General features: G+C 47.7%; 1 protein-coding gene across 2 annotated transcripts in view; it reads left to right on the top strand.

The window, feature by feature from the left end:
* Positions 1-597: 597 nt before the first annotated feature.
* The window catches only part of CDAN1 (codanin 1), a 30,854-nt gene continuing 5,849 nt past the window's right edge, over positions 598-25,602 (top strand). For both annotated transcript variants that reach the window (XM_069950066.1, XM_069950065.1), the window contains exons 1-17: positions 598-697; positions 6,118-6,806; positions 8,214-8,423; positions 8,862-9,040; positions 9,366-9,485; positions 10,014-10,092; positions 18,720-18,840; positions 19,521-19,630; positions 19,980-20,069; positions 21,676-21,751; positions 22,018-22,232; positions 22,889-23,003; positions 23,378-23,521; positions 23,816-23,982; positions 24,737-24,821; positions 24,917-25,006; positions 25,403-25,457. In XM_069950066.1, coding sequence (XP_069806167.1) covers positions 617-697; positions 6,118-6,806; positions 8,214-8,423; positions 8,862-9,040; positions 9,366-9,485; positions 10,014-10,092; positions 18,720-18,840; positions 19,521-19,630; positions 19,980-20,069; positions 21,676-21,751; positions 22,018-22,232; positions 22,889-23,003; positions 23,378-23,521; positions 23,816-23,982; positions 24,737-24,821; positions 24,917-25,006; positions 25,403-25,457 — 2,626 coding nt within the window. In that variant the 5' untranslated portion in view covers positions 598-616. The remainder of the gene's footprint in view (positions 698-6,117; positions 6,807-8,213; positions 8,424-8,861; positions 9,041-9,365; positions 9,486-10,013; positions 10,093-18,719; positions 18,841-19,520; positions 19,631-19,979; positions 20,070-21,675; positions 21,752-22,017; positions 22,233-22,888; positions 23,004-23,377; positions 23,522-23,815; positions 23,983-24,736; positions 24,822-24,916; positions 25,007-25,402; positions 25,458-25,602) is intronic.

Below are 25,602 nucleotides of genomic sequence, written 5' to 3'. Positions count from 1 at the left end.
TTATTGATGTGAATAATAACCCAGCGGTGAGTGCCGGTAACCTTCTTCTTGCTGGATATTTACTGTGATTAAGCTGTTACTATTCTTAAAGGGGTTGTTCATGATTAGAAAAATGTAGTTGTTTCCTTCTACAAACAGTGCCATACCTGTCATCAGGTTGTGCGTGGTACTACACCTTGGTTCTGTCCTCTTCTGTAGATCTATACTGCAGTACCACACACAAAGGATGAGGGATGCTATGACATCTACTATATTTTTCTAATCCTGGATGTCCCCTTTAACTATAAGTTTATATCGATCATTTACTATTATTGATGATCTAACTATAGATGCCTTACTGAAACAACCCCTTTAAGCCACTGGCGATGCATGATGGGAGTTGTAGTTTTGCAGCAGCAGCAGTTCTGTGCTGTCTCCTTCCCTCTGCATTGTCTGACACGGTCCGCTAGGGGGAGCTCCATCTCTGGGCGCCGCTGCTCTGCATTCTTCTCTCTCTCCAGCCCACATCAGCGCGTCACACGGCTAAAGCCCGCCCCTTTCCTGTTTCTCTCACGTGTACGTAGCCCCGCCCCATGCGTGACGTCAGGCCGCCCGTGGTTGGCGCGCTGGGTACAGAATGGCGGCGGTGCTGGAGCTGCTGCTGCAGGAGCGGGTGACGGTGGACGCAGTGCTGCGCTGGGTGACACACACACCGCAGGTAGAGCGCCCCGCCCTGGCCGTGCCCGGAACTGTCACCTATGTGCTGCCCTCTGGCACTGCGTTATGTGGGAACTGTGAGAAGTTGTGTGATAGCTGAGTGCCAGTGCCGGCTCCACAGATACATGAGGAGATGTGTGTCCTGAGGGGGCAGTGCCGAAGCTGTGCCCGGGCCCTACACTGGCACCGTACCCTATGTCCCCTGTCAGCCAGTACGGGGCCCCTGTAACCTATGTCAGCTGGTGTGGGGCCCCTATAACCTATGTCCACTGTCAGCTGGTGTGGGGCCCCTATAACCTATGTCCACTGTCAGCTGGTGTGGGGCCCCTATAACCTATGTCCACTGTCAGCTGGTGTGGGGCCCCTGTAACCTATGTCCCCTGTCAGCTGGTGTGGGGCCCCTGTAACCTATGTCAGCTGGTGTGGGGCCCCTATAACCTATGTCCACTGTCAGCTGGTGTGGGGCCCCTATAACCTATGTCCACTGTCAGCTGGTGTGGGGCCCCTGTAACCTATGTCCCCTGTCAGCTGGTGTGGGGCCCCTGTAACCTATGTCCACTGTCAGCTGGTATGGGGCCCCTATAACCTATGTCAGCTGGTATGGGGCCCCTATAACCTATGTCCCCGGTCAGCTGGTGTGGGGCCCCTGTAACCTATGTCAGCTGGTGTGGGGCCCCTATAACCTATGTCCCCGGTCAGCTGGTGTGGGGCCCCTGTAACCTATGTCCCCTGTCAGCTGGTGTGGGGCCCCTATAACCTATGTCCCCTGTCAGCAGGTCAGTCAGCAAGTCAGTGAATGTGAACTACTACCCCCACACATCCCCAGCATTGTCCATAATATACTACTACTACCCCCACACATCCCCAGCATTGTATATAATATACTACTACTACCCCCACACATCCCCAGCATTGTATATAATATACTACTACTACCCCCACACATCCCCAGCATTGACCATAATATACTACTACTACCCCCACACATCCCCAGCATTGTCCATAATATACTACTACTACCCCCACACATCTCCAGCATTGTATATAATATACTACTACTACCCCCACACATCCCCAGCATTGACCATAATATACTACTACTACCCCCACACATCCCCAGCATTGTCCATAATATACTACTACCCCCACACATCCCCAGCATTGTCCATTATATACTACTACTACCCCCACACATCCCCAGCATTGTATATAATATACTACTACTACCCCCACACATCCCCAGCATTGTATATAATATACTACTACCCCCACACATCCCCAGCATTGTATATAATATACTACTACTACCCCCACACATCCCCAGCATTGTATATAATATACTACTACTACCCCCACACATCCCCAGCATTGTATATAATATACTACTACTACCCCCACACATCCCCAGCATTGTATATAATATACTACTACTACCCCCACACATCCCCAGCATTGTATATAATATACTACTACTACCCCCACACATCTCCAGCATTGTCCATAATATACTACTACTACCCCCCCCCACATCCCCAGCATTGTATATAATATACTACTACCCCCCACACATCCCCAGCATTGTATATAATATACTACTACTACTACCCCCACACATCCCCAGCATTGTATATAATATACTACTACTACTACCCCCACACATCCCCAGCATTGTATATAATATACTACTACTACCCCCACACATCCCCAGCATTGTATATAATATACTACTACTACCCCCACACATCCCCAGCATTGTCCATAATATACTACTACTACCCCCCCCCCCACATCCCCAGCATTGTATATAATATACTACTACCCCCACACATCCCCAGCATTGTATATAATATACTACTACTACCCCCACACATCCCCAGCATTGTATATAATATACTACTACTACTACCCCCACACATCCCCAGCATTGTATATAATATACTACTACCCCCACACATCCCCAGCATTGTCCATAATATACTACTACTACCCCCACACATCCCCAGCATTGTCCATAATATACTACTACTACCCCCACACATCTCCAGCATTGTCCATAATATACTACTACTACCCCCACACATCCCCAGCATTGTATATAATATACTACTACTACCCCCACACATCCCCAGCATTGTCCATAATATACTACTACTACCCCCACACATCCCCAGCATTGTATATAATATACTACTACTACCCCCACACATCCCCAGCATTGTATATAATATACTACTACTACCCCCACACATCCCCAGCATTGTATATAATATACTACTACTACCCCCACACATCCCCAGCATTGACCATAATATACTACTACTACCCCCACACATCCCCAGCATTGTCCATAATATACTACTACCCCCACACATCCCCAGCATTGTCCATTATATACTACTACTACCCCCACACATCCCCAGCATTGTATATAATATACTACTACTACCCCCACACATCCCCAGCATTGTATATAATATACTACTACCCCCACACATCCCCAGCATTGTATATAATATACTACTACTACCCCCACACATCCCCAGCATTGTATATAATATACTACTACTACCCCCACACATCCCCAGCATTGTATATAATATACTACTACTACCCCCACACATCCCCAGCATTGTATATAATATACTACTACTACCCCCACACATCCCCAGCATTGTATATAATATACTACTACTACCCCCACACATCTCCAGCATTGTCCATAATATACTACTACTACCCCCACACATCCCCAGCATTGTATATAATATACTACTACTACCCCCACACATCCCCAGCATTGTATATAATATACTACTACTACTACCCCCACACATCCCCAGCATTGTATATAATATACTACTACCCCCACACATCCCCAGCATTGTCCATAATATACTACTACTACCCCCACACATCCCCAGCATTGTCCATAATATACTACTACTACCCCCACACATCTCCAGCATTGTCCATAATATACTACTACTACCCCCACACATCCCCAGCATTGTATATAATATACTACTACTACCCCCACACATCCCCAGCATTGTCCATAATATACTACTACTACCCCCACACATCCCCAGCATTGTATATAATATACTACTACTACCCCCACACATCCCCAGCATTGTATATAATATACTACTACTACCCCCACACATCCCCAGCATTGTCCATAATATACTACTACTACCCCCACACATCCCCAGCATTGTCCATAATATACTACTACCCCCACACATCCCCAGCATTGTATATAATATACTACTACCCCCACACATCCCCAGCATTGTATATAATATACTACTACTACCCCCACACATCCCCAGCATTGTCCATAATATACTACTACCCCCACACATCCCCAGCATTGTATATAATATACTACTACTACCCCCACACATCCCCAGCATTGTATATAATATACTACTACTACCCCCACACATCCCCAGCATTGTATATAATATACTACTACTACCCCCACACATCCCCAGCATTGTATATAATATACTACTACTACCCCCACACATCCCCAGCATTGTATATAATATACTACTACTACCCCCACACATCCCCAACATTGTATATAATATACTACTACTACCCCCACACATCCCCAGCATTGTATATAATATACTACTACTACCCCCACACATCTCCAGCATTGTATATAATATACTACTACTACCCCCACACATCCCCAGCATTGTCCATATTATACTACTACCCCCACACATCCCCAGCATTGTATATAATATACTACTACTACCCCCACACATCCCCAGCATTGTCCATAATATACTACTACCCCCACACATCCCCAGCATTGTCCATATTATACTACTACCCCCACACATCTCCAGCATTGTATATAATATACTACTACTACCCCCACACATCCCCAGCATTGTCCATATTATACTACTACCCCCACACATCCCCAACATTGTATATAATATACTACTACTACCCCCACACATCTCCAGCATTGTATATAATATACTACTACTACCCCCACACATCCCCAGCATTGTCCATATTATACTACTACCCCCACACATCCCCAGCATTGTATATAATATACTACTACTACCCCCACACATCTCCAGCATTGTCCATAATATAATAGAAGGTATTCCGGCACTTTAAAAAGTTTTATGTTTTGCTGCCCTTATATACAACATAATAAACCTCTTATCTTTACCTCGCCATGCTGCCCTGCTCCCTGCAGTGTCTCCGGGTCCCCTGCCAAACACTCTGGCTGCCACTTGTGAGTGACAGCCTTGTCAGCCAGGCACTGGCCATACGCTATCCTATCTGGCCATAGGCCATCCTATCTCGGTCAGGGATTGGTTTAGCAGGCTGTCACTCACGAGACAAGTTGAAATGGCAGCAAGGCACCTGTACCCTGTTAATCTTGGGATAGCTGACAGTGTCGCTCGCAGGTCACACAGGTAAAAAAACAATAAAGCTGCCATACTTACCTGTCCATGCTCCTCCCGATGCTCTCCGACTCCGGTCTCATGCTCAGTGACTGCGTACTTAGCCAATCAGAGACTGCAGCAGGACAGCGCAGACACTGAGTGGGGGCCGGAGAGCATCGGGAGGAGCATGGACAGGTAAGTATGGCAGCTTTATTGTTTTTTTTACTGTAGAAGTACCTTTAAACTGTTTCTGAGCTACTGGTATCATAGTGCAAACATTTAAAGAGCACCCCGAGCTGCTCAGTCCAGTATTGTACCCCAATGCTCGATCTAGCACTATGTTCGACCAAGCATGCTCACTCACCACTAATGACAAAATGTGAAAAAAGTGAAAGGGTCTGAAGACTTCCTGAATACACTGTATGTTCCCGGTCTGAAGACTTCCTGAATACACTGTATGTTCCCGGTCTGAAGACTTCCTGAATACACTGTATGTTCCCGGTCTGAAGACTTCCTGAATACACTGTATGTTCCCGGTCTGAAGACTTCCTGAATACACTGTATGTTCCCGGTCTGAAGACTTCCTGAATACACTGTATGTTCCCGGTCTGAAGACTTCCTGAATACATTGTATGTTCCCGGTCTGAAGACTTCCTGAATACATTGTATGTTCCTGGCCATAATTACATTCTCTTAGGCCCTTTGTACAGAGGCCCACAGGTGAGGCCCGACCAATAATGCCGCAGGGTCCCACGAACGATCACTGGATTGTTCAGGTGGCCCAAGGGGTTTATCACTGTTGGCCAACCTAACCTCAGTTTGTGCCCCCTTTTTCTTGTTTTTTGTTCCTTACTTGTAAACCTTACCCGTCTCCTAGATCTGGTAAAGATTCATGTCCTATCCTATTGATTTGCTGTAAACATTCTGGGGTAACCCCGTTATGGACACCCTACTAGAGTCCTTCAGTGTAACACTGCCTTTTTGTTGATAGGAGAGCCGCGTTGACCCTGCTCTTGCCTCATTTCACCTGCTTCGGAAAGACTTTGTTCCCTTTCTGCTCAACTTCCTGCGTGAACAGACCAGTCAGATCCTGAGCAATGGGCCGTCTACTCCGGCCAAGACGCCAAACTCAAAGACTGCTGCCAAAGCCGTGAGCCTTAGCAGCCAACGCCCCGTCCCGGAGAGGAGGACCGGCAGCTCGTCCGCACATCGCGGAAGCAGAATTCAGCTGTTTGCACAAACCCCCAATAGTTCCGGCGCTTCGGATAAATGTTTTCCATCCCCGGACTCCGCATCCAGTGACTCTTCTTTTATGACCAGGTCTAACTTTAGTAGAACGTCTTTTCAGACCAGTCCGAACTCAAGTGGCAGCCCGGCCCAGCACCACGGCGAGAAGAGGTCGGCACAAAAACCAAGTCTTGGGAACTTTTTGGTGCTTACTCCAGAAGGACACACCACTAGACGAGGCAAAAAAAAGAACAATCCGTCCAATCGCTATTCCTCCAAAGACCCAAGCAGACGATCCTTGGAAGATGAGGCAGTGGGGGAGAACAGTCCGTGGAGTATACAGAGGAAGACGCAAGGGTGTACCAATACGAGCGCCTCACCCGCTAATGCTCAGCTAAATCTGAACAACTTGGAAGAGTTTCCTCCTATGGGAGCTTTCTGTGAGTCTGCAAGGTAAGAAGATGAGGACAAGGCAAAGAGTCCATCTATGGTTTATATGGACAACGCATAATCTGAACGTTCAGCTATCGAAGGTGTATGCTACAATGGTTTATGATCTCTTCTCCAGATCTGCCATCGATATTAGATTGGTTGGAGTCTTGATGTCTCTTGATCAGCTGTTCGAGGGGCTGCATTGCAGTCTCTTCGATGTTTACTTGTAGTCCTCATACTTTTACTAGTGGTGGTGCTAGGGACTGCAGCATTGTCCTAGTCAAGCGAGCTGGGCAATGTTGCAGCTTCTTGCACCAGCACTACCAAAAAGTATTGCTATTGAAGCAAGGAGTGTGCAAGTAAACACCGACACGGCCGTGACACTCGTGTGAGCACTGCCGTACCTTCAAAGAGACAATTGGTTTGAGAACTGGGAGTTAAACTAATATTGATTTCTACAAGCTAAGTTAACCTATTTAAAGGGGTAGTCCATCAGCCAAAAAATTCAATTAAAAAAATTGGCAGAGATTTGTAATTTAATTCTATTAAATAAACTCCAGTCTTCCAGTACTTATTAGCTGCTGTATGTTCTGCAGTAAGGGGTGTTTTCTGTCCAATCTGACACAGTTTTCTTTGCTGCCACCTCTGTCCATGTCAGGAACTGTCCAGAGCAGCAGCAAATCTCCATAGAAAACCTCTCCTGCTCTCCAGACTGGAAAGAACACATCACTTCCTGCAGGATAGATAAGTACTGGAAGACTGGAGATTTTTTAATAGAAGCAAGTTACAAATTTCTGGCACGTTCTGGCACCAGTTGATTTAAAAGAATGTTTCCCCTTTAAGACAACTCATTGCATGCAGTTAGGTAATGCGTGAGGTTACACACTGGTAGTCCTGACGCCAGTGCCCCAAACCACCTAATTCGCATAGGTAACAAAAACAATACAGAGGATCAAGGTAAGGAAACTACCTTCATACTCAGCACCCCGTGCACTATGGGGACATATCTGCAGGTTAGATGCGTCTAACATACTGATAGTTTCCCTTTAAATAACACTAGCAGGTAGCATAACTTTGCACCTATACAATATTGCATGCAATTTAATCCTATCCTATAGATACAACATTCTCATGCTGGGATCGTGAATTTTTGTACATACGCATTCATTTAAAGCGGTATATCTATCCAGACCATTAATGGGGTATCCATGGGCTTCATATCCTGAATCAGGAGATATAAACTTTTGTAGTTTTATGCAAAAATAGGAGATTCTCCTAACTAACGCCCCTATGTCTGCATGTTAGCGCCTGTCCGTGAATGTTGCTGGCCATGTTTTTCCTGTACGTTGTTGTGCGGATTGTAGAATGACCGTCGGGCTTAAGGTGAGTGAGGTCGAGATTAACATTATAACCGTTTGCTTTGCTCAGTAAAACAAAACCATCGCGAAGGATCAATCCTACACCGATCAATGATGTCCACTCCAAGTCAAGACTCTGCTTCACCTCCACACCAATCGCTGCATCCAGCATGGGACCCAGCCGCCTGGGGATGGAGGTATTTACCAGTGTTCAGGAAGGCGTCTGCACCCCGTATACAGGAAGTTTGCGCGAAGAGAGGGAAATACTGCGCCAAGAAAGGTATTACTATTTCCATTAAAGATCGAGGCTGGGTTCTCACGGCGTTTTTGCAATCTGTTTTCTTTTTCATTTGTTTTATGCAAAAAAGGATGAAAAAAACAGATACTATTGTGTGCATCTGTTTTTATCCGTTTTTCCATAGACTTCATTTGTAAAGGGAGACAGAAGATAGCAGGATGATGCGCTGTGCAGGGCTGCCTTTTCTCCTCTCCTTGCTCACGTATCCCCCTCGACCCCTCCCCTCTTCATAGCGCATAATGGGCACAGAAATGCTGCTTCTTCTGAACGGGGGGAGGAGGCTGCAAAACAGCTTTTTGAGAACAGAAGGAAACTCTTTTGCTTATTAAAACCTATTATAGAGTTTCTTAAATCGCTTATTAAGGTGACCTGAGCGTATTGAAATCTGTTTAACCTTCTATTTTGTCCTTAATTTTATAGGTCCAAACTATTACAGCAAACGTCATCTCCGGTTGTGTTAGATCCCATCACTCCCACCAAACAGTACAGCAGAAACACAAGTGTTCCAGCGGACATTGTATCCTATGCTGATCCTGACAAAGTGTCAAGTAAAAAACACCTGAAGGTCCTTGCAGAGCTTTATTCTGCTTGTATAACAGGTACTTTCCCCTCAATGTCTCTAACTAGAGATGAGCGAACCTTGAGCGCACTCTGGTTAGTCAGAACTCAAGCATGTAGCATTTGATAACCAGTGGGTGAAGAAGTTGGATGCAGCCCTAGGGAGTCCTGGAAAACATGGATATGGCCTATGGCCCGTGGCTCTGTCCATATTTTCCAGCACTCCCTACGGCTGCATCCAACTACTTCGACCACCGGTATTCAAATGCTGAAAGATCATCATGCTCCATTTACGCTTATCTCCAGTAGCTACATAATAATTGGCTGTTCTCTATCTTATGTTCTTATTTCATTATGTTTCTTTAGAAAATCTAGTGCCAAATATATTTCTGGAGCTGTTTTTTGTCCTGCAATTGCTCACATCCAGGGGATCATGTGGGACAGATGACAGGGACTGTGAGCTGGGGATCAAACGAGGTCTTAAAGGTAAGTGACAATACACCGGTGTATTAAAGGGGCTATCGGAGATTACAAAAACATAGCTGCTTTCCTTAAAAAAACAGCGCCAATCTTGTCCCCAGATTAAGTGTGGTATTACAGCTTAGTTCCACTGAAGTCAATGGAGGAGACAAGTTGTACACAGTGTGGACAGGGCTGGTGATGTTTTTGGAAGCAACAGCTATGCTTTTCTGGTCCTGGATAACCCTTATAAGAGGTTTTCCGGCCATGCCCGGGAGCGGGTGAGTGAAAAAAGTAACACATACTTACCTTCCTGACTCCCATGCTGCAGCCTGTACTCCGCTGCTCCTGTCCCTGATGTGCGTCCGCTCCTGGGTTCTGAGACGTGACATAGCAAACCTCCTCAGCCATTCAGCATCTGTAATGATGTCACTGAATGGCAAAATCTCTTATTAACCATCTAAGAGCAGCATAAGCCTGAGAACCCAGAGTAATACTGTTATACTGTGTGTGTTTTACCTAAAACTATGTTCTCCTCTTCCTCTTCTTTTTCAGATGTTGTGGATCAGCAGCACTTTCAGACTGTGCACAATTGTGTTTATTTTGCCATTTTGGTCCTCGATTTTCAGTTCGTGTGAGTTACTTAGATTTTTTTTAAAGTCACTAGTATTTGAATGTCTTGTCATTTCTTTTAAAAAATACTTCCATGTTACATATTTAATAGGCTTATAGATGTTTAGGCTCAGTTTACACTATGAGCCCCCCCCCCCACCAGGGGCACCGTGCTGGCAGAAGAAAGGTCGTCTGGGATGAGGTGAGTATCCTTTTACAGCTTGCTCCCTCCCTTCTCTGTACGGTTTCCTCTGTCGGGGAGAGACCGTACTCCCAACAGGTTGTTTTACCTACTGGAGCCTCAATATTTTCTCCTTGATGCTGTGGGTAGCCCCGGCCCAGCTGTTTCCTTGCCCCATTCTTTCTGTGAGGGATCTGGCCTCCCTCTCCTACACCTGTGGGGTCTTAAGCAGGCCTGGCATCATCCTTTTCCTGTCTCTGTACATTGGAGACTGTCTTCCGTGAGTTCGCCCTGTTTGCTTTCTTCCCGCATGCACACTGCTTCCCGAGTGTTTTCCAGGACCTGAGACGTCTCCATGTTTGGCCTGGGTCCTGCGTATTAGTCCCACCTTTTTATTTTGACGTGCTCTCCCTGCTGGGCTCCCCCCCTACCTGGTGCACAGAAGCGTCTCTGCTCCCCCCACGGGCCTCTGGTTGGCTTCACACCTGGTAAGTTTCCCTGTGGAGACTTTTTCTGGGCTCTCAAAGTATTTTTTTTCTCTTCTTCCTCTGTGTACAGCCACCCAGCTTTCTCAGACAACACTGGCCATATTTTTACAGCTCTCCTGTATCAATCACTCAGCTTTCCCCGGTGCAGGCCTTTTTTCCCCCATGTGTTAAGTGGCTGGGGAGAGCTTCAGCTAGCCCCTGCCACCTGCTCAGGAACCCCGACCAAACCAGGAGACTGTGGCGCCCACTCCAGCTTTGGCACTTTACCTCTGCCAGTCTGTTTGCAAGATGGCTAAGCTCTCCCAGTGTGTGGCAGCCGCCCTAGACCGTCTGTCCTCGCCTACAGCTGCAGCTGTTTCTCTCACTTCCCAAAGCCTTCCAGTAGTTGCCACTAAATGTCCTTGGACACCTTCCTCTTATTCCTCTTCTGGCTCTCTGGGAAACATTGTGGTCCCCATACCTGAGTCACCTTTGCCTAGGGGCTCCTTGTGATCCTTCTTGCCCAGGCTTAGACTCCATATCATATCCTGAAGACGTCTTCTATGATTGGCAGTTTGGTATCTGCTATCCGAGACACGTTTCAGTTCAAGGTTTTATGGAACCCCGATCCCTTTGGGTAAAGTTTTTTTCTTTCACAGAAACGCCTGGCATGTTTGGAACACTCTTCCCAACCCCAGAGAGTTAGTGGATTTGTTCACTAAGAACTGAAAGGCCCCGGATAAGAGGTTCTCTAAGCCCAAACGTATGGCTGTTCTCTATCTTTTCCTTCCGGAGCGAGCAAGTCTCATTCTGGTCAGCCTCCCTTTCCGTTAATCTCCCAGTCTCGTCATTTCAATTGGTGCGCCCCCCCCCCCCCCCTCCTTACCGTCCTTCCTTCCCCCCTTTCTGGGATGTGAACCTTGGTTTAGAAGCACTTCAGCCATCACCATCCTAGCCCCTCTGGGTTGTTCCTATTGCTATTCTTGCAATGCTATATCTTTCAAGGATGGCACCCTTCTGTCATTTGGACTCTTTCTTCTTTATTCCAGAGGGGCATCATAAAAGACTAGATGCATCTAAGGTGAGACTCGCCTGCTGGTTAAACTGCACCATCTCAGAGGCTTACCACAGTAAGGGTAACGTTCCCCCTTCCTGAGTCACGGCTCACTCCACCTGCTTGGTGGGGGCCTCCTGGGAAATTCGTAATTTAAGTCTATAGTTTTGATATCTCTGCATCTTGGGCGGCAAAGTCTTGCAGACAGTATTGGCTCATTCTCTTTAGCTCCTGTTATTTTCTCCTCCACCCCAGGGACTGCTTTTGGACGTCCTGTGGTAACTGTTCGATTATTGCATAAGGCTGGGTTCACACCGCGTTTTTGCAATCCATTTTTTCTATCCGTTTTTTGCAAAAAAAAGCGGATGAAAACAAACAGATGCATTTGTTGCGTATTTCCATTGACTTCCATTGTAAAAAAAACAAACAAACAGATCAAAACAGATCCTTTTTTTTTTAACGGACACAAAAGTAGTGTCAGCTACGTTTTTGTGTCCATCAAAAAAACGGAACTGTTTTGATCCATTTTTTTTTTACAATGGAAGTCAATGGAAAAATGGATCAAAACAGTTCCGTTTTTTTGATAGACACAAAAACGTAGCTGACACTACTTTTGTGTCCGTTAAAAAAAAAAGGATCTGTTTTGATCTGTTTGTTTGTTCAATCTGTTTGTTTGATCAAAACGGTTCCTTTTTTTTTTTTGATGGACACAAAAACATAGCTGACACTACTTTTGTAGTGCAAAAAAACGGATGAAAAAAACGGATTGCAAAAACGCAGTGTGAACTCAGCCTAAGAATAATGGGATTGCTGTAAATAAGAGGATTTTTTTGTACTCACCGTAAAATCCCTTTCTTGTGGCTTCATTGGGGGACACAGCACCAGTGGGTATAGGCTACTGCCACTAGGAGGCGACACTAGACAGAAGAAGAAGTGACTCCGCCTGGCAGGCTATACCCCTCCTACAGGCACCAGGCTAACTCAGTTTAGTCACAAGCAGTAGAAAATAGTAACAAAAAACAGGCAAAAAAACAGACTGGTCCCGGGAACGAAAACCCCAAGAACAGAACAAGCCCCGGGAGCACAACCTCAAACAGGGTGGGAGCTGTGTCCCCCAATGAAGCCACAAGAAAGGGATTTTACGGTGAGTACAAAAAAATCCTCTTTTCTTGTGCCTGTCATTGGGGGACACAGCACCAGTGGGACGTACAAAAGCAGTCCCAGAGGGTGGGGAAAGATTACAATCCCCATACGGTCCGCCTAACGCACAGCGGCCTGTAGAACCTTGCGGCCCAGACTGGCGTCAGAGGAAGCCAGGATATGGACCTGATAAAACTTTGAAAAAGTGTGGACTGAAGACCAGGTGGCGGCCTTGCAGACCTGGGACACTGAAGCCTGATGGCGGACCGCCCAAGAGGCCCCCACAGCCCGAGTAGAATGAGCGGTGACCCGAAAGGGAGGAGCCCTGCCACGAACGCGGTAGGCCTCTGCGATGGCTGCCTTGATCCAACGCCCAATGGTGGTCTTGGAAGCCGCCAGTCCCTTGCGCGGACCCGACAGGACCACAAACAAGGAATCCGAGCGGCGAAAGGAAGCAGTGACGGACAAGTAGATCCGTATGGCCCGGACAAGGTCCAAACAATGCAGGGACCGTTCCCTAGGATGGGAGGGCGCAGGGCAAAAAGAGGGGAGAATGATGTCCTCATTAAGGTGGAATGCAGACACGACCTTCGGCAGGAAGGAAGGAAGAGGACGAAGCACCACCTTGTCCTCGTGAAGGACCAGATAAGGGGAGCGACAAGAGAGCGCTGCCAGTTCAGACACCCTACGGATGGAGGTAATCGCCACCAGGAAGGCGACTTTCCAAGAAAGGAAACAAAGAGACACCTCACAAAGAGGCTCAAAGGGAGGACCTTGTAGAACCTCGAGGACTAAATTAAGATCCCAGGGCTCTAAAGGCTGTCGAAAAGGAGGGGCCAAATGGACCACCCCCTGAAGAAAGGTCTTCACCTGAGGGCGGAAGGCCAGAGCCCGCTGAAAAAGAACAGACAGGGCGGAAATCTGCGAACGCAAGGTGGAATGACTGAGGCCTTTATCCAGCCCGGATTGTAAAAAGGAAAGAATCGGGCGTGGAACACACCAAGGGGTGAAAATTATTCTGTTCGCACCAAGAAAAGAAGGCCTTCCACACGCGATGGTAGATCCGAGCTGACTGAGGCTTACGGGCCTTAAGCATGGTTTGGATGACTGGTTCCGAGAACCCACGAAACCTCAATACCGCGGCTTCAACAGCCACGCCGTTAAACTCAGCTGAGGTAAATTGGGGTGGAATATTGGCCCTTGTGAAAGGAGGTCGGCCCGCAGGGGAAGCCGCCAGGGGGCGTCGGCCAGGAGGTGCACTACGTCGGCGTACCAGGATCGGCGCGGCCAGTCTGGAGCGACAAGAATGGCGGAAACGCCGAGTGCCTTGAAGCGCTTCAGGACTCGTGGGAGAATGGGCAGAGGAGGAAAGGCGTAAACCAGGGAGAACTGCTCCCATGGGGTCACCAAGGCGTCGACCGCGAACGCGCAAGGATCCCGGGCTCGAGTCACATAGATGGGGAGTTTGTGGTTCAGCCTGGAGGCGAAGAGATCTACGTCTGGGAATCCCCACCGCCGGCAGATTTGAAGAAACACCTCGGGATGTAGAGCCCATTCGCCCTGATCCAGTCTTTCGCGGCTGAGGTAGTCCGCCGCCCAGTTGTCCACCCCGGGAATGTGGACTGCCGAGAGGGCTGGAACAAAACGCTCCGCCCAATGGAGAATGCGAGCGGCCTCGGTCATGACAGAGCGGCTCCTGGTGCCGCCTTGACGGTTCAGATAAGCAACGGCGGTGACGTTGTCGGTCTGGACACGGACCGGGTAACCCCTCAGGAGATCGGTCCACTGAGACAGGGCGAGAAAGATGGCCCGGAGCTCCAGGATATTGATGTGAAGCCGAGCCTCCATCGGCGACCAAGAGCCCTGAGCTGTGTGGCTCCCGAAGACAGCCCCCCACCCGGACAGGCTGGCATCCGTAGAGACGACCAGCCAATTGAGGGGGAGGAACGAGCGGCGGAGGAGGACCACCGGAGACGTCAACCACCAAAGAAGCTCCCTGCGAACAGCAGGGGACAGGAGGATCTTCTTGTGGAGAGACAGAGGGGACCTGTCCCATTGAGACAGAATCGCCCGCTGCAGAGGGCGCGAATGAAACTGAGCGAAGGGGATCGCCTCGAAGGAGGAGACCATCTTGCCCAGGACTCGCATGCAAAGGCGAATCGAACAGGGGGCGCCCGAGCGGAGCAGAGAGACTGCCGAGCGCAGGGAGGCAACTTTGTTGGGAGGAAGGAGGACACGGGCCGACTCGGTGTTGAATAGCATCCCGAGAAACTCCATAGAGCGGGAGGGAAGTAGGGAAGATTTTCGGTAATTGATCACCCAACCGAAATTGGTCAAGAGATCGAGTGTGATCTGGAGGCTGGACAAAGTGTCCTGTTTGGAGCGGCCCTTTACCAAGAGGTCGTCCAGGTATGGCAGGACAGCCACCCCCTTTGACCGAAGCAGAGCCATCAAAGGTGCAAGGATCTTTGTAAAGACCCGAGGCGCCGTGGCGAGCCCGAAGGGCAGGGCAACGAACTGGAAATGTCCAGAACCGACGGCGAAACGTAGGAAACGTTGATGACTGGCTGCGATGGGAACATGCAGATAGGCGTCGCGGATGTCTATAGATGCAAGAAATTCGTCCTGCTCTAGAGACGCGACCACCGACCGCAAGGATTCCATGCGGAACCGCCGAAGGCGAACGAACCTGTTCAGCCGTTTCAAATCCAGGATAGGACGGACCGAGCCGTCCTTTTTGGGGACTGTGAACAGATTGGAATAGAATCCCTGGAAATGCTCGGAGGGAGGAACCGGGACCACAACTCCTTGAGCTAGGAGATTCTGAACCGCCCGAAAAAGCTCGGAAAGCCGCGCCGAAGAGCGTGGGAGATTTGACGGAAAAAAGCGAGGAGGCGGCATGGACGCAAACTCGATTTTGTATCCTGAAGACACCACCTCCCGTACCCACACATCGGGCACATGGGCGAGCCAAATCTCCTTGAAGGAGAGCAGACGACCCCCTACTTGAGGGAGAGACCCGACAGGGAAAGGACCATCAGGAAGAAGACTTGGGGGCAGGACCTTTAGAAGGGCGAGAACGGGGCTGCCAGGAGGGGCGGGGTTTGAAAGAGGGCTTCCTAGAAGGAGCTGGAGGCGCATCCTTAGCCGGGCGACGACGCGCCGGAGGCTCAAAGGAGCGGAAACGGCTGGAACGCCTGTGAGGCTGAGGGCGCCGGGACCGGTTTTGAGGGAGCAAGGAACTCTTCCCCCCTGTAGCGTCCGAGATTATTTTATCAAGCCGCTCCCCGAAAAGTCTGTTCCCTGCAAAGGGAAGAGAGGTCAGAGCCTTCTTGGAGGCGGCATCAGCTGACCAGCATTTTAACCAAACAGATCGTCGGATGGCTACAGAGTTAGCCAGGGACCGCGCAGACAAACGAGCAGCTTCCTGAGAAGCGTCGCACAAGTATTTGGACGCATGCAGAATCTGCGAGGCCAGAGGCAGGAGATCCTCGCGCGGGGTGTCCAGGGAGAGGTCATGGACTAACTGCCTGGCCCAAGAGGAACAAGCCTTGCTGACCCAGGATGCAGCAAAGGTAGGACGTAGGGCCGAACCGGCCGCAATAAAGACAGACTTCGAAAAAGCGTCGATTTTCTTGTCGACTGGGTCAGTGAGTGAAGCACCATCTGCCAGAGGCAGAGTAGTTGACTTGGAAAGTCGAGAAACCGGAGGGTCCACAGAGGGGGGCACTGTCCATGTAGTGACCAAGTCAGGGGAGAAGGGAAACAAGGCCTCGGCACGCTTAGAGGATGGAATCCGCCGGTCAGGGTGATTCCACTCCTTTGCTAGAAGATCTTCAAAATCCTTATGGTTGGGGAAAACCAAAGGCTGTCGCTTATGGCGACTGAAAGAGACTTCACTCCTGGAAGTAGAAGGGGACTCTTCTGCAATATGTAAGGTGTCCCGCACTGCACGGATCAAGGCCTGCACTGCAGAGGCCAGCTGATCCTCCCTGTCGGACTCTGAGGCAGAGTCAGAGGGGTCCCCCGAGGTGGCGGAGAGGGGTCGCTGGGAAGCGGAACCGCCTGCAGTGGATCTGTCCGGAGAAGGGTCTGAGGAACACCTAGAAGGTGACCGTGAGACAGAGAGTCTAGATCTCCTAGAAGGTGACCGTGAGACAGAGAGTCTAGATCTCTTATGAGACCGTCCTCTGGAAGGCGAGTCAGGAGATACCCTGGAGGGTCCCGCCGCTGGAGGCGCTTGGGAAGGCAACCGCTCAATGGCATGGATCATGACCTGGGACAGCTTAGAGAGGTCACCGATCGCCTGGGACAGGGATCTAGCCCACTCAGGGGAGGCTGCATCTGAACCTGCAGGGGAGGTCTCCTGGGAGGTGGCACTAGGGTTAAGGCATAGCAGACAGAGGGGGCCAGGCTGACCGCAGGGGAACTTTTTATTGCAGCGAGCACACGCAAAGTGTGTCGCCACAGCCGCAGGAGCGAGCTGCCTAGGGGGGTCGTCCCGGGGACCAGACATGGTAGCTAGGGCTGGTAGCCTGGAGAGTGGAGGAGGGGAATATCACCCACTGGGTGAGCCTACCCGACCCTGGAGCTGCTGCCGCACTGGATGCTGGAGCTGCACTGGATGCTGGAGCACGCTGGATGCTGTGGATTCTGAGCTGCTGCTGCTGTGCACAGGGAGCTGAGGCTGCTGTACTGGCAGGCAGAGAGAACAGCAGGTGGCCACAAGCTGCTGCGCTGCAGAGACGAGAGGAGGAAGGGAGGGGGCACAGGAAGGAGCAGGTGGGGGCTACAGGAGTAGCCAATAAGAGACAAGCTAGCGGCGGGAAGGGCCGAAAACGGGCGGGCGCTCCGCCCCCGTGACGTCACTCGTGTGCGCCGATGCGGCCTAGCTCCGGCAGAAGCCGGGGGCTAAATTTATGGGCAGGCCGGCGGCAGCGAGACGGCGGCGCGGAGCGCTGAAGAACGCGGCCGCCGGCAGAAAAGGAAGGGAGAAGAGCCCGGTAAACCCCCCGGTCGCCCCTATGGAGCTGCTGCATGTGGGCAGGAGCTCCAGAGACTCCCTCCACCCCCTCTCCCTGAAGAAAGAGGCCCGCACAGACCATCTTGCCCAGGGCCTCTGAGAGGGAGGCAGGGAGGGAGAGAGGCAGGGAGGGAGAGAGACAGGAGGGGAAGAGGCAGGGAAGGGGAGTAATTAGGTGCCCTGGTAGGATGACCCCCCCCCAGATTCCAAAGAGGGCTAAGGACAGGAATACTCACCTGTCCGGCGTCTTCAGGTGCGCGCAGGGTCACCCCTTCGGTCACCTCGCACCTTTGTGGGGGACCGGTATCCTGCCGCAGGGAGCGGGCGTTGGGGGACGGGTGACCGGCGCAGGGAAAAGAAACTTTCCATGCACCCTCAGGGGGAACTGCGTCTGATGTGGCAGCCCACGCCGACGGTCCCCCTGATAACCTAAAAGAAAAGAAAAAGAAATAAAAAATGGAGGTGCATGCACCTGTGTCTACCTCCTACGGACACTAGACTAAAACTGAGTTAGCCTGGTGCCTGTAGGAGGGGTATAGCCTGCCAGGCGGAGTCACTTCTTCTTCTGTCTAGTGTCGCCTCCTAGTGGCAGTAGCCTATACCCACTGGTGCTGTGTCCCCCAATGACAGGCACAAGAAAAATGTTTCTGATATAGAAGGAGAATTGCAAAATGTAGTTCTCTTCATATATTAATGTAATGTTTATTGAACGCTCGAGCACACAGTCTCCTGACTGCTGACTTGTAGACCCGTCATGGTGACGGTTGTGTCTGTGTATCTGCAGGGTTATCTCACTTCTGGATAAAAGCTCCTTGAAGCTCCTTGCTGAGAATGAACGTATTGGGACGTTTTCTCCTAGCTTGCAGGAACGACTCCTAGAAGCACACCGCAACAGTACCGGCAAGGTAAATACTGAACGGATTCCAGGTAACGTGTGTAGGCGTCCTGGGAATATTTCATGAAGCGTTCATGCCATAATGTAAATAGAAAATAATTCCCACTGGATACAAACTTTCATTACACCTAGTTTTAAAGGGGTAGTCCGGCAATTTATTTTTTTCCCTTCAACTCCTTCAATTAGATGATTGGCATGGAAGCTGGAAGTTAAACTAATATTGATGGTCTATTCAGAGGACCATTGATTTCTACAGGCTGAGTAACCTATTTAACGGGGTAATCCATTCTATAAAAAAAAAAAAATTGGTGCCAGAGATTTGGTAATTTACTTATATTAAAAATCTCCAGTCTTCCAGTACTTATCAGTTGCTGTATGTCCTGCTGGAAGTGGTGTATTCTTTCCAGTCTGACACAGTGCTCTCATCTGACACCTCTGTCAGTAACTGTCCAGAGCAGTAACATATCCCCCATAGAAAACTTCTCCTGCTCTCTTCACTGAAAACAATACACCACTTCCTGCAGGGCATACAGCAGCTGATAAGTACTGGAAGACTGGAGATTTTTTAATAGAAGTAAATTACACACCCCTGGCACAAATTGATTTGAAAGACATTTTTGCAGGTGTACCCCTTTAACTCGTATAACACATTATATACAGCATTATACAGAGATGTCTTTATTTTTCCAGGTATCCCTTCTACTTCCATCAACGCTGCATTCAGTGTCTTTCCAGCCAGAGACTGATAACCGTTCCAATTTTCCAAGTGATCGGTCATTCCATATCTTCAAGAAGCAGAGGTAATTGTTTTTTTTCTATGCACTTTTAAGTATCAGTATTGTGGTGTGGTTTTGGATTTCCTTTTTTGTTGTTTTTGCCTTCCCCGCATGCTTATACAAGATCAGAAGGCCTACACCGGTTATAAATAGGCATTACAGTGTACACCTTTTAGGGTGCGTTTACACAGATTTTTTAAGCCAAAGCCAGGAATGGATTTGAAACGAGGATAGATCCCTGTCTTTCCTTTATTACCTGTTCCCTGTTTATAGTCTGTTCCTGGCCTTGGCTTTAAAGATCTGTCAGATAAATCTCTCTGTGTAAACGCAGCAATAGTTGCAACCATTATTAATTGATCATTTCTTATTTCAGGGATATTTTCTATGAGCTGCTACGTGAGTGGGAAGATTGCCATGAGAAGACAGACTGGGACTTTGAGCGTGGTCTGGGGAATAAGATAAGGTATATTTTACAGATGACTAGTTAGTGCGCTTAAAGGGATTATACTAGTCGGCCCCTTTTTCCTTCTAGCATTACTTATTCTTTGTACTCCAACTCTCTCTTGTGAATTTTATCAGGCTCCGACTCCTGCTTCTTCATAAATTGCAAGTCAGACACCAAAGAAATTATTTATTACTCTGGTGTACAGTAAATCTGTCACAAAGAAACTCTGCTAGCAATGCCAGATACCTGTGATATTGAGGGGTCAACCATAGGGCCCTATTCCACGGGCCGATCAACGATGTAAATGAGCGCCGATCTGCTAGATCGTTTACTGGGCCTTTTCCACGGCCCGATGATCGTTTAGCAAGGGCTGCAGGGACATCGTTACCGATGTCCTTGCAGCATACATTACCTAGCAGGGCTTCTCCTCCGCTCCGTCTTTCTCCCACGATCATCGGCTGACCATTTTCTCTATTCCACGATTGACAATCGGCCGAATTGGGCTGATTCGGACGATTATCACTCCGTGGAATGGGCCCCATAGTGAGAGAGAGGGGTCAGACATAGGCCCAGATTTATCAGCTGTCAGCGTCCACGCTCCTGAATCATCACAGCCCCACAGGAACTACCCGCTCAGCCAGTCAGTGACTATAGCTGTGCCCTGCCTCACTCGCTAATTGGCTGAGTGAGCATTTCTGTGATATCTGGCCGTGATATCACAAGATTGGGAGTCCCGCAGGACACCATGAGTTGTGTTGCTGAATTGCGGGGCGACAGATAAATAGAACACCTTATGATCCCACCACCCCCTGGATTTTTCACTGTTGTCCAGAATACCCTTTTAATTTCTTCCTCTGTGTGTTTCTCTCTCTTTCACTCACACACACACACAGCCTGCTGCAGCCATAGCACACTGAAGGAAGACACACAATCTTCTCCCCGAGAGAAAACACCACGCAGAGGACAGAGGTTACTGCTACACTACTTATGTCTTCTCCTCTATATTACACAGGATATCTTCATATTATACTTCTGCTCATATACAGTCATCTCCCCCCACACAATAGACTCATCAATGACCCTCAATCTCTCCACGACCGCCCTCATCTAATAGGGCCAGTGCTTTGTTACTGAGATAAGGAGGAAGCTAAATGTGAGAGGGCTTTTCTGGTTGTTATAAACAATGGCCTTAGATTGATAGAACATAAACTATATGGATAAAGAAAATTCATACAAAAATGTAATAATATTTTGAAAGATTTATTTAAATCTGGAGTTGGAGTCAGTACATTTTTCCAAAACTAGCTACGACTCCAGAGCCCTGGTGCCAGGTATACAGGACACAGGCTCCATAAGAAGTCAATGATATCTTTCCCAGCAAACAATTGTGACGGCATTTACCATAGTGCTGTGTTAGGGATATTCTGTGTGAAACGTCACATATTTTACACTGAAATTCTAAGTGATTTTCCCACCGTGGTACATGATAGCAAAAGATATTGACGCATGGCTTTTTGTGTCAGCAGGATATATTTATTATACTATATTTATACTTTGGTGTCAGTTTTCCCCTTCCATCACTGATCTACTGGAGGAAAACGTTGACATTTTTGTTTTCTTTCAGGGCTATGATGTTCAATCTCTCTCTAGCCAGTAATCACAGTCACTTTGCAAGACTTTTTCAGAGGCAGCTTATTCAGGTAAAGTGTATGTGTATTTATGCCGATACCTATAACCTTAATGAGAGAAAATGGTTGTATAGCTGTACAGTAGTAGGTATGTTGCAGGGAAGTCCATATGTGTACGGCCAGCTTATGGCAAGTGCATGTACAGAATAAAGGAGGTTTTATATTCACAGCGCTCTGTGGATGAATGCACTCCTATTATGTGGATGAATAATCAGTACATTTTGACTGGAAAACTGAAAAGTGATGTATTAATGTAATATTTTATTTAATCTACTCAGATGTGTAAGGGACCCACTGGCGGGATGGGATGCGTCGGCAGTGGTGAAAATCCTGATCAAGATCTGCTCAACATGGTGGGGTCCGATAACCTGAACAGACTGAAGCGTCTACAGGAGAGGTTTGTGGCCCCCCAGACTGTTGGTGGCCCCTGTCCTCCTCCCTCTTTTCCTGGATACCAGGAATTCTTCAGAGACTTCATTCTCAGCGCTGGAAAGTGAGTACTATTATCATTTCTGACTTCCAAAAGGAATGATTTTTACCTCCCTATTGTATGATGTGACTTTAAAGGCTTTTTCCACAGTTAGAAAAACATGGCCACTTTCTTCCAAAGACAGCACCGCTCTTGTCTCCAGTTCAGGTTTGGTTTCGCAATTAAGCTCTATTTACTTCTATGGAACGGAGTTGGAAAACCTACATTCAAACTGGAGACAAGAGCGGACATGTTTTTCTAACCTTGGAGAAGCCCTTTAAATTACCACTTATCATTTGATATCAGAGACCAATTGCTGAGTAAATTTTTGAGTAAAGAGTAATGGCAGACATCTCTGACAGCGGCTTATATCCAGCAGGAACAAAGAATCAGCCATCTTGCAATCCACCTAGTCCCTCTCCTTCATGACGTCTGTGGAATTTGGCCAAGTGTAATGTATATGGCGGCTTGGTTTAGAATATCTCCCCATGTTTTAGCGCATATGTAGTAAACACATCAGCATGATTTCTAGTTCTCTCTTATTTCCATTCTCGCCATCTTAGAAGTTTGCAGGTGCTGGTAATGCAGTATTACCTATCTGAAAGGAAGAGAAGGACAATATATATTCCTGGTTGATCTTATACGACTTTCTCTGACTGATGTTTGTTTTGCTGACCCAGCTTCCAGTTTAATCAGCATCTAATGGATAGTCTGTGCCAAGAGATACAAGAGCTGGACGCCAATTCCCTCATGGGACATGAGACAACAGATGGGGAGGCGGATATGGAAGAACAGGTAACACTGTTGGATGTTGTGAGTGATTTTACTACGGGCAGCAAGCTGGCTCAGTGGTCAGCAGTGTTCAAGCTCTGGGGTCCTGGGTTCAAATCCTATTATGGGCAACATTTGCAAAAAGTTTGTATGTTCTCTCCGTGTTAGCGTGGGTTCTTCTCACACTGAAAACATACAGATAAGTCAAATTAGATTGTGAGCCCTAATGGGGACAGAGACCAAAATTGGCAAGCTATGTAAAGTGATGCAGAATCAGTTGGCGCTGTACAAACAAAAAAAAAAAAAAAAGTTATTCACTAAGGACGAATTGTTTTACATTGTGAGATTTCTATTTGCCATATTTTATTAATATTTGATTGTTTTCTAATCTTTTTCAGGATGAAAAAGTTCGCTTTGCTTCAGTTCTGCAGACTCTACGGCTTTTGGCAAAGTTCCTGGGGTTTGTGACTTTCTTACCCTATAGAACCACAGAACCGCTCTCTAGTGAATTGCAGGAATCTGCAGTCTCCTTAAGGAATCAGGTAAAAGAGATAGATAGATATAGACTGGACATCGTGCATAGAAATGCGGATTTATCAAGAGACTACTGTTAAGTCAGGCAGTATAGTGGCCGACCCGAACACTGAGCTTGGAAATCCACATTGGCGTTGCATGAACGCTAACTCTCTAGCTGTCATAGTAAATTTGGCTGACATACTTGCATTATAAGTTCCCATCTTTCTCTTTGCCCTACTACTTACTCCTTTGTCCTCTGTCTTGCACATTTCCTTGTCACTAATTATTTGCTTACCTGACCTATTTTTGTTCCTCCCCAGACCCTCCCAATGTTAGATGTCCTGCAGTTACTCAGACGTTCCATACAGGACCATCGCACAGTCTTGACAGTCCCTTGGGCAGTAGAATACCTATCGCTGGTGGATTGTGTTGCACCATATCTGGATTATTACAGAAAAGTGTTCTGCCTATTACTCCATCTTTACAGGTGATAAGAAGTGTCAACCTGACCACAGTATATAATCCTTTTATAACGTACTCATCAGTATGCAAGTCTTCACGGTTTGTGTGCAGTGGCTCCGGCCTCTGGACGATCGTGTAACTATGGATATGATCATGCAGGTCGAGTTTCATGTACAAACCGTATTCTGATTCAGTTGGGCTTGTGGACGGAACTCACTCAGCGTTGATGTATCCATAGTTGCCCGATCTTACAAGGGCAGGAGCAACTGCGCAATGATCGGGTAAAGCTGCTCATTAACAGATACGTTTTAAAGAGGCTTTCCTAGTAGAAGTTTTGATGGGCAGGGTGCAGACATTTGCCTACCGGTTAGCTGTATGGTGCCCATACTTCAGTAAGAACTGAGTCGGAAGCAGTTTTCTCTGTTTCCTGTGTGGCAGTGGCACCAGGGTGCTGCAACTTCAGCCCCTACTGAGGTGAATAGGATCCGAGGCTGCAGTATACCAGCGACGCTTTTACACAGGGAAGAGAGACTACTGCTTCCGGCTATGCTCTCATTGTAGTACGGGCAATGAATACTGGTCTGCAGGGGCGCCGGGTGTCTGCACCCTCCACCGATCAACAGCTGATCAATAGCCTATAAAAGACTGGTCAGCCATGAGCTGTTACACTGTGGCCATAGCCTATGCTGTAATACCGGCTGTGTTATGACGGCTATTAGTGGTCGTGATGTAAGACGCAGGTGATTGATTCCTCTGTGTTTTTTCTTTTTGCTTTAAAGGAATAAATTGATCCTAAGAGACGAGACGGAGATGAGTTTCTTGAACAAGTTGCTGATTCTCGCGGTTCTGGGCTGGCTTTTCCAGGTACCATATTTACAGCCGTACGATATTGTTTTTATTGTTAAGTCCATATTACTAGTGGTCTGTTTTCTTACATCATGCGGCTTGGTCTTGTTCAGGTGCCAGCATTGCCTGAGGAATTGTTCTTCAACAGTGAAGCGGTTCAGGATGAGATCTCAGTAGACTTGTTGGTATCTATACAGGGACTGGTAAGTGTGTAATTACATAACAGTTCACACACACACACACACACACACACATAAACATAAACATATACACACACAAATACATAAATACACACACTTAGTAGATATGCACACATATATATGTACATACACATATATACATAGGCCTACACCCACATTTATACATAAACATCCACAGCCACACACACACTTATGTACATATACACTCATACAGATATATGTATATACACAAACGCACATATATGTACATATATATATATATATATATATATATATACATACATACATACACACTTATGTCAAGTAGTCATTTATTCTGTTCAGTCAATTATTTCTGTTTTTATTAAAACGGAGTGATGATCAATATGACTTGTATTACTTTCATTTCTGTTTTTGTAGGACAGTGTACCATTGGTAGATCAGCAACTCTTGTACAACTGTTGCCCTTATATTGGTGAGTGGTGTTTGTAAGGTTACAGATGTAAGTAGAAATTAGGGCAACTCGAGCAAGCTTGTGTCTGTCCGATACCAGGAGTTTCGGCTTTTGATTACCGGTGGATGAGGAAGTTGGATGCAGCCCCAGGAGTCCTGGAAACATG

Source organism: Dendropsophus ebraccatus, chromosome 13, assembly GCF_027789765.1.
Source record: "Dendropsophus ebraccatus isolate aDenEbr1 chromosome 13, aDenEbr1.pat, whole genome shotgun sequence".
Classification (NCBI taxonomy): domain Eukaryota; kingdom Metazoa; phylum Chordata; class Amphibia; order Anura; family Hylidae; genus Dendropsophus; species Dendropsophus ebraccatus.
The sequence above is the reverse complement of the archived record's forward strand: the minus strand, read 5'-3'. Positions and strand labels throughout refer to the sequence as shown.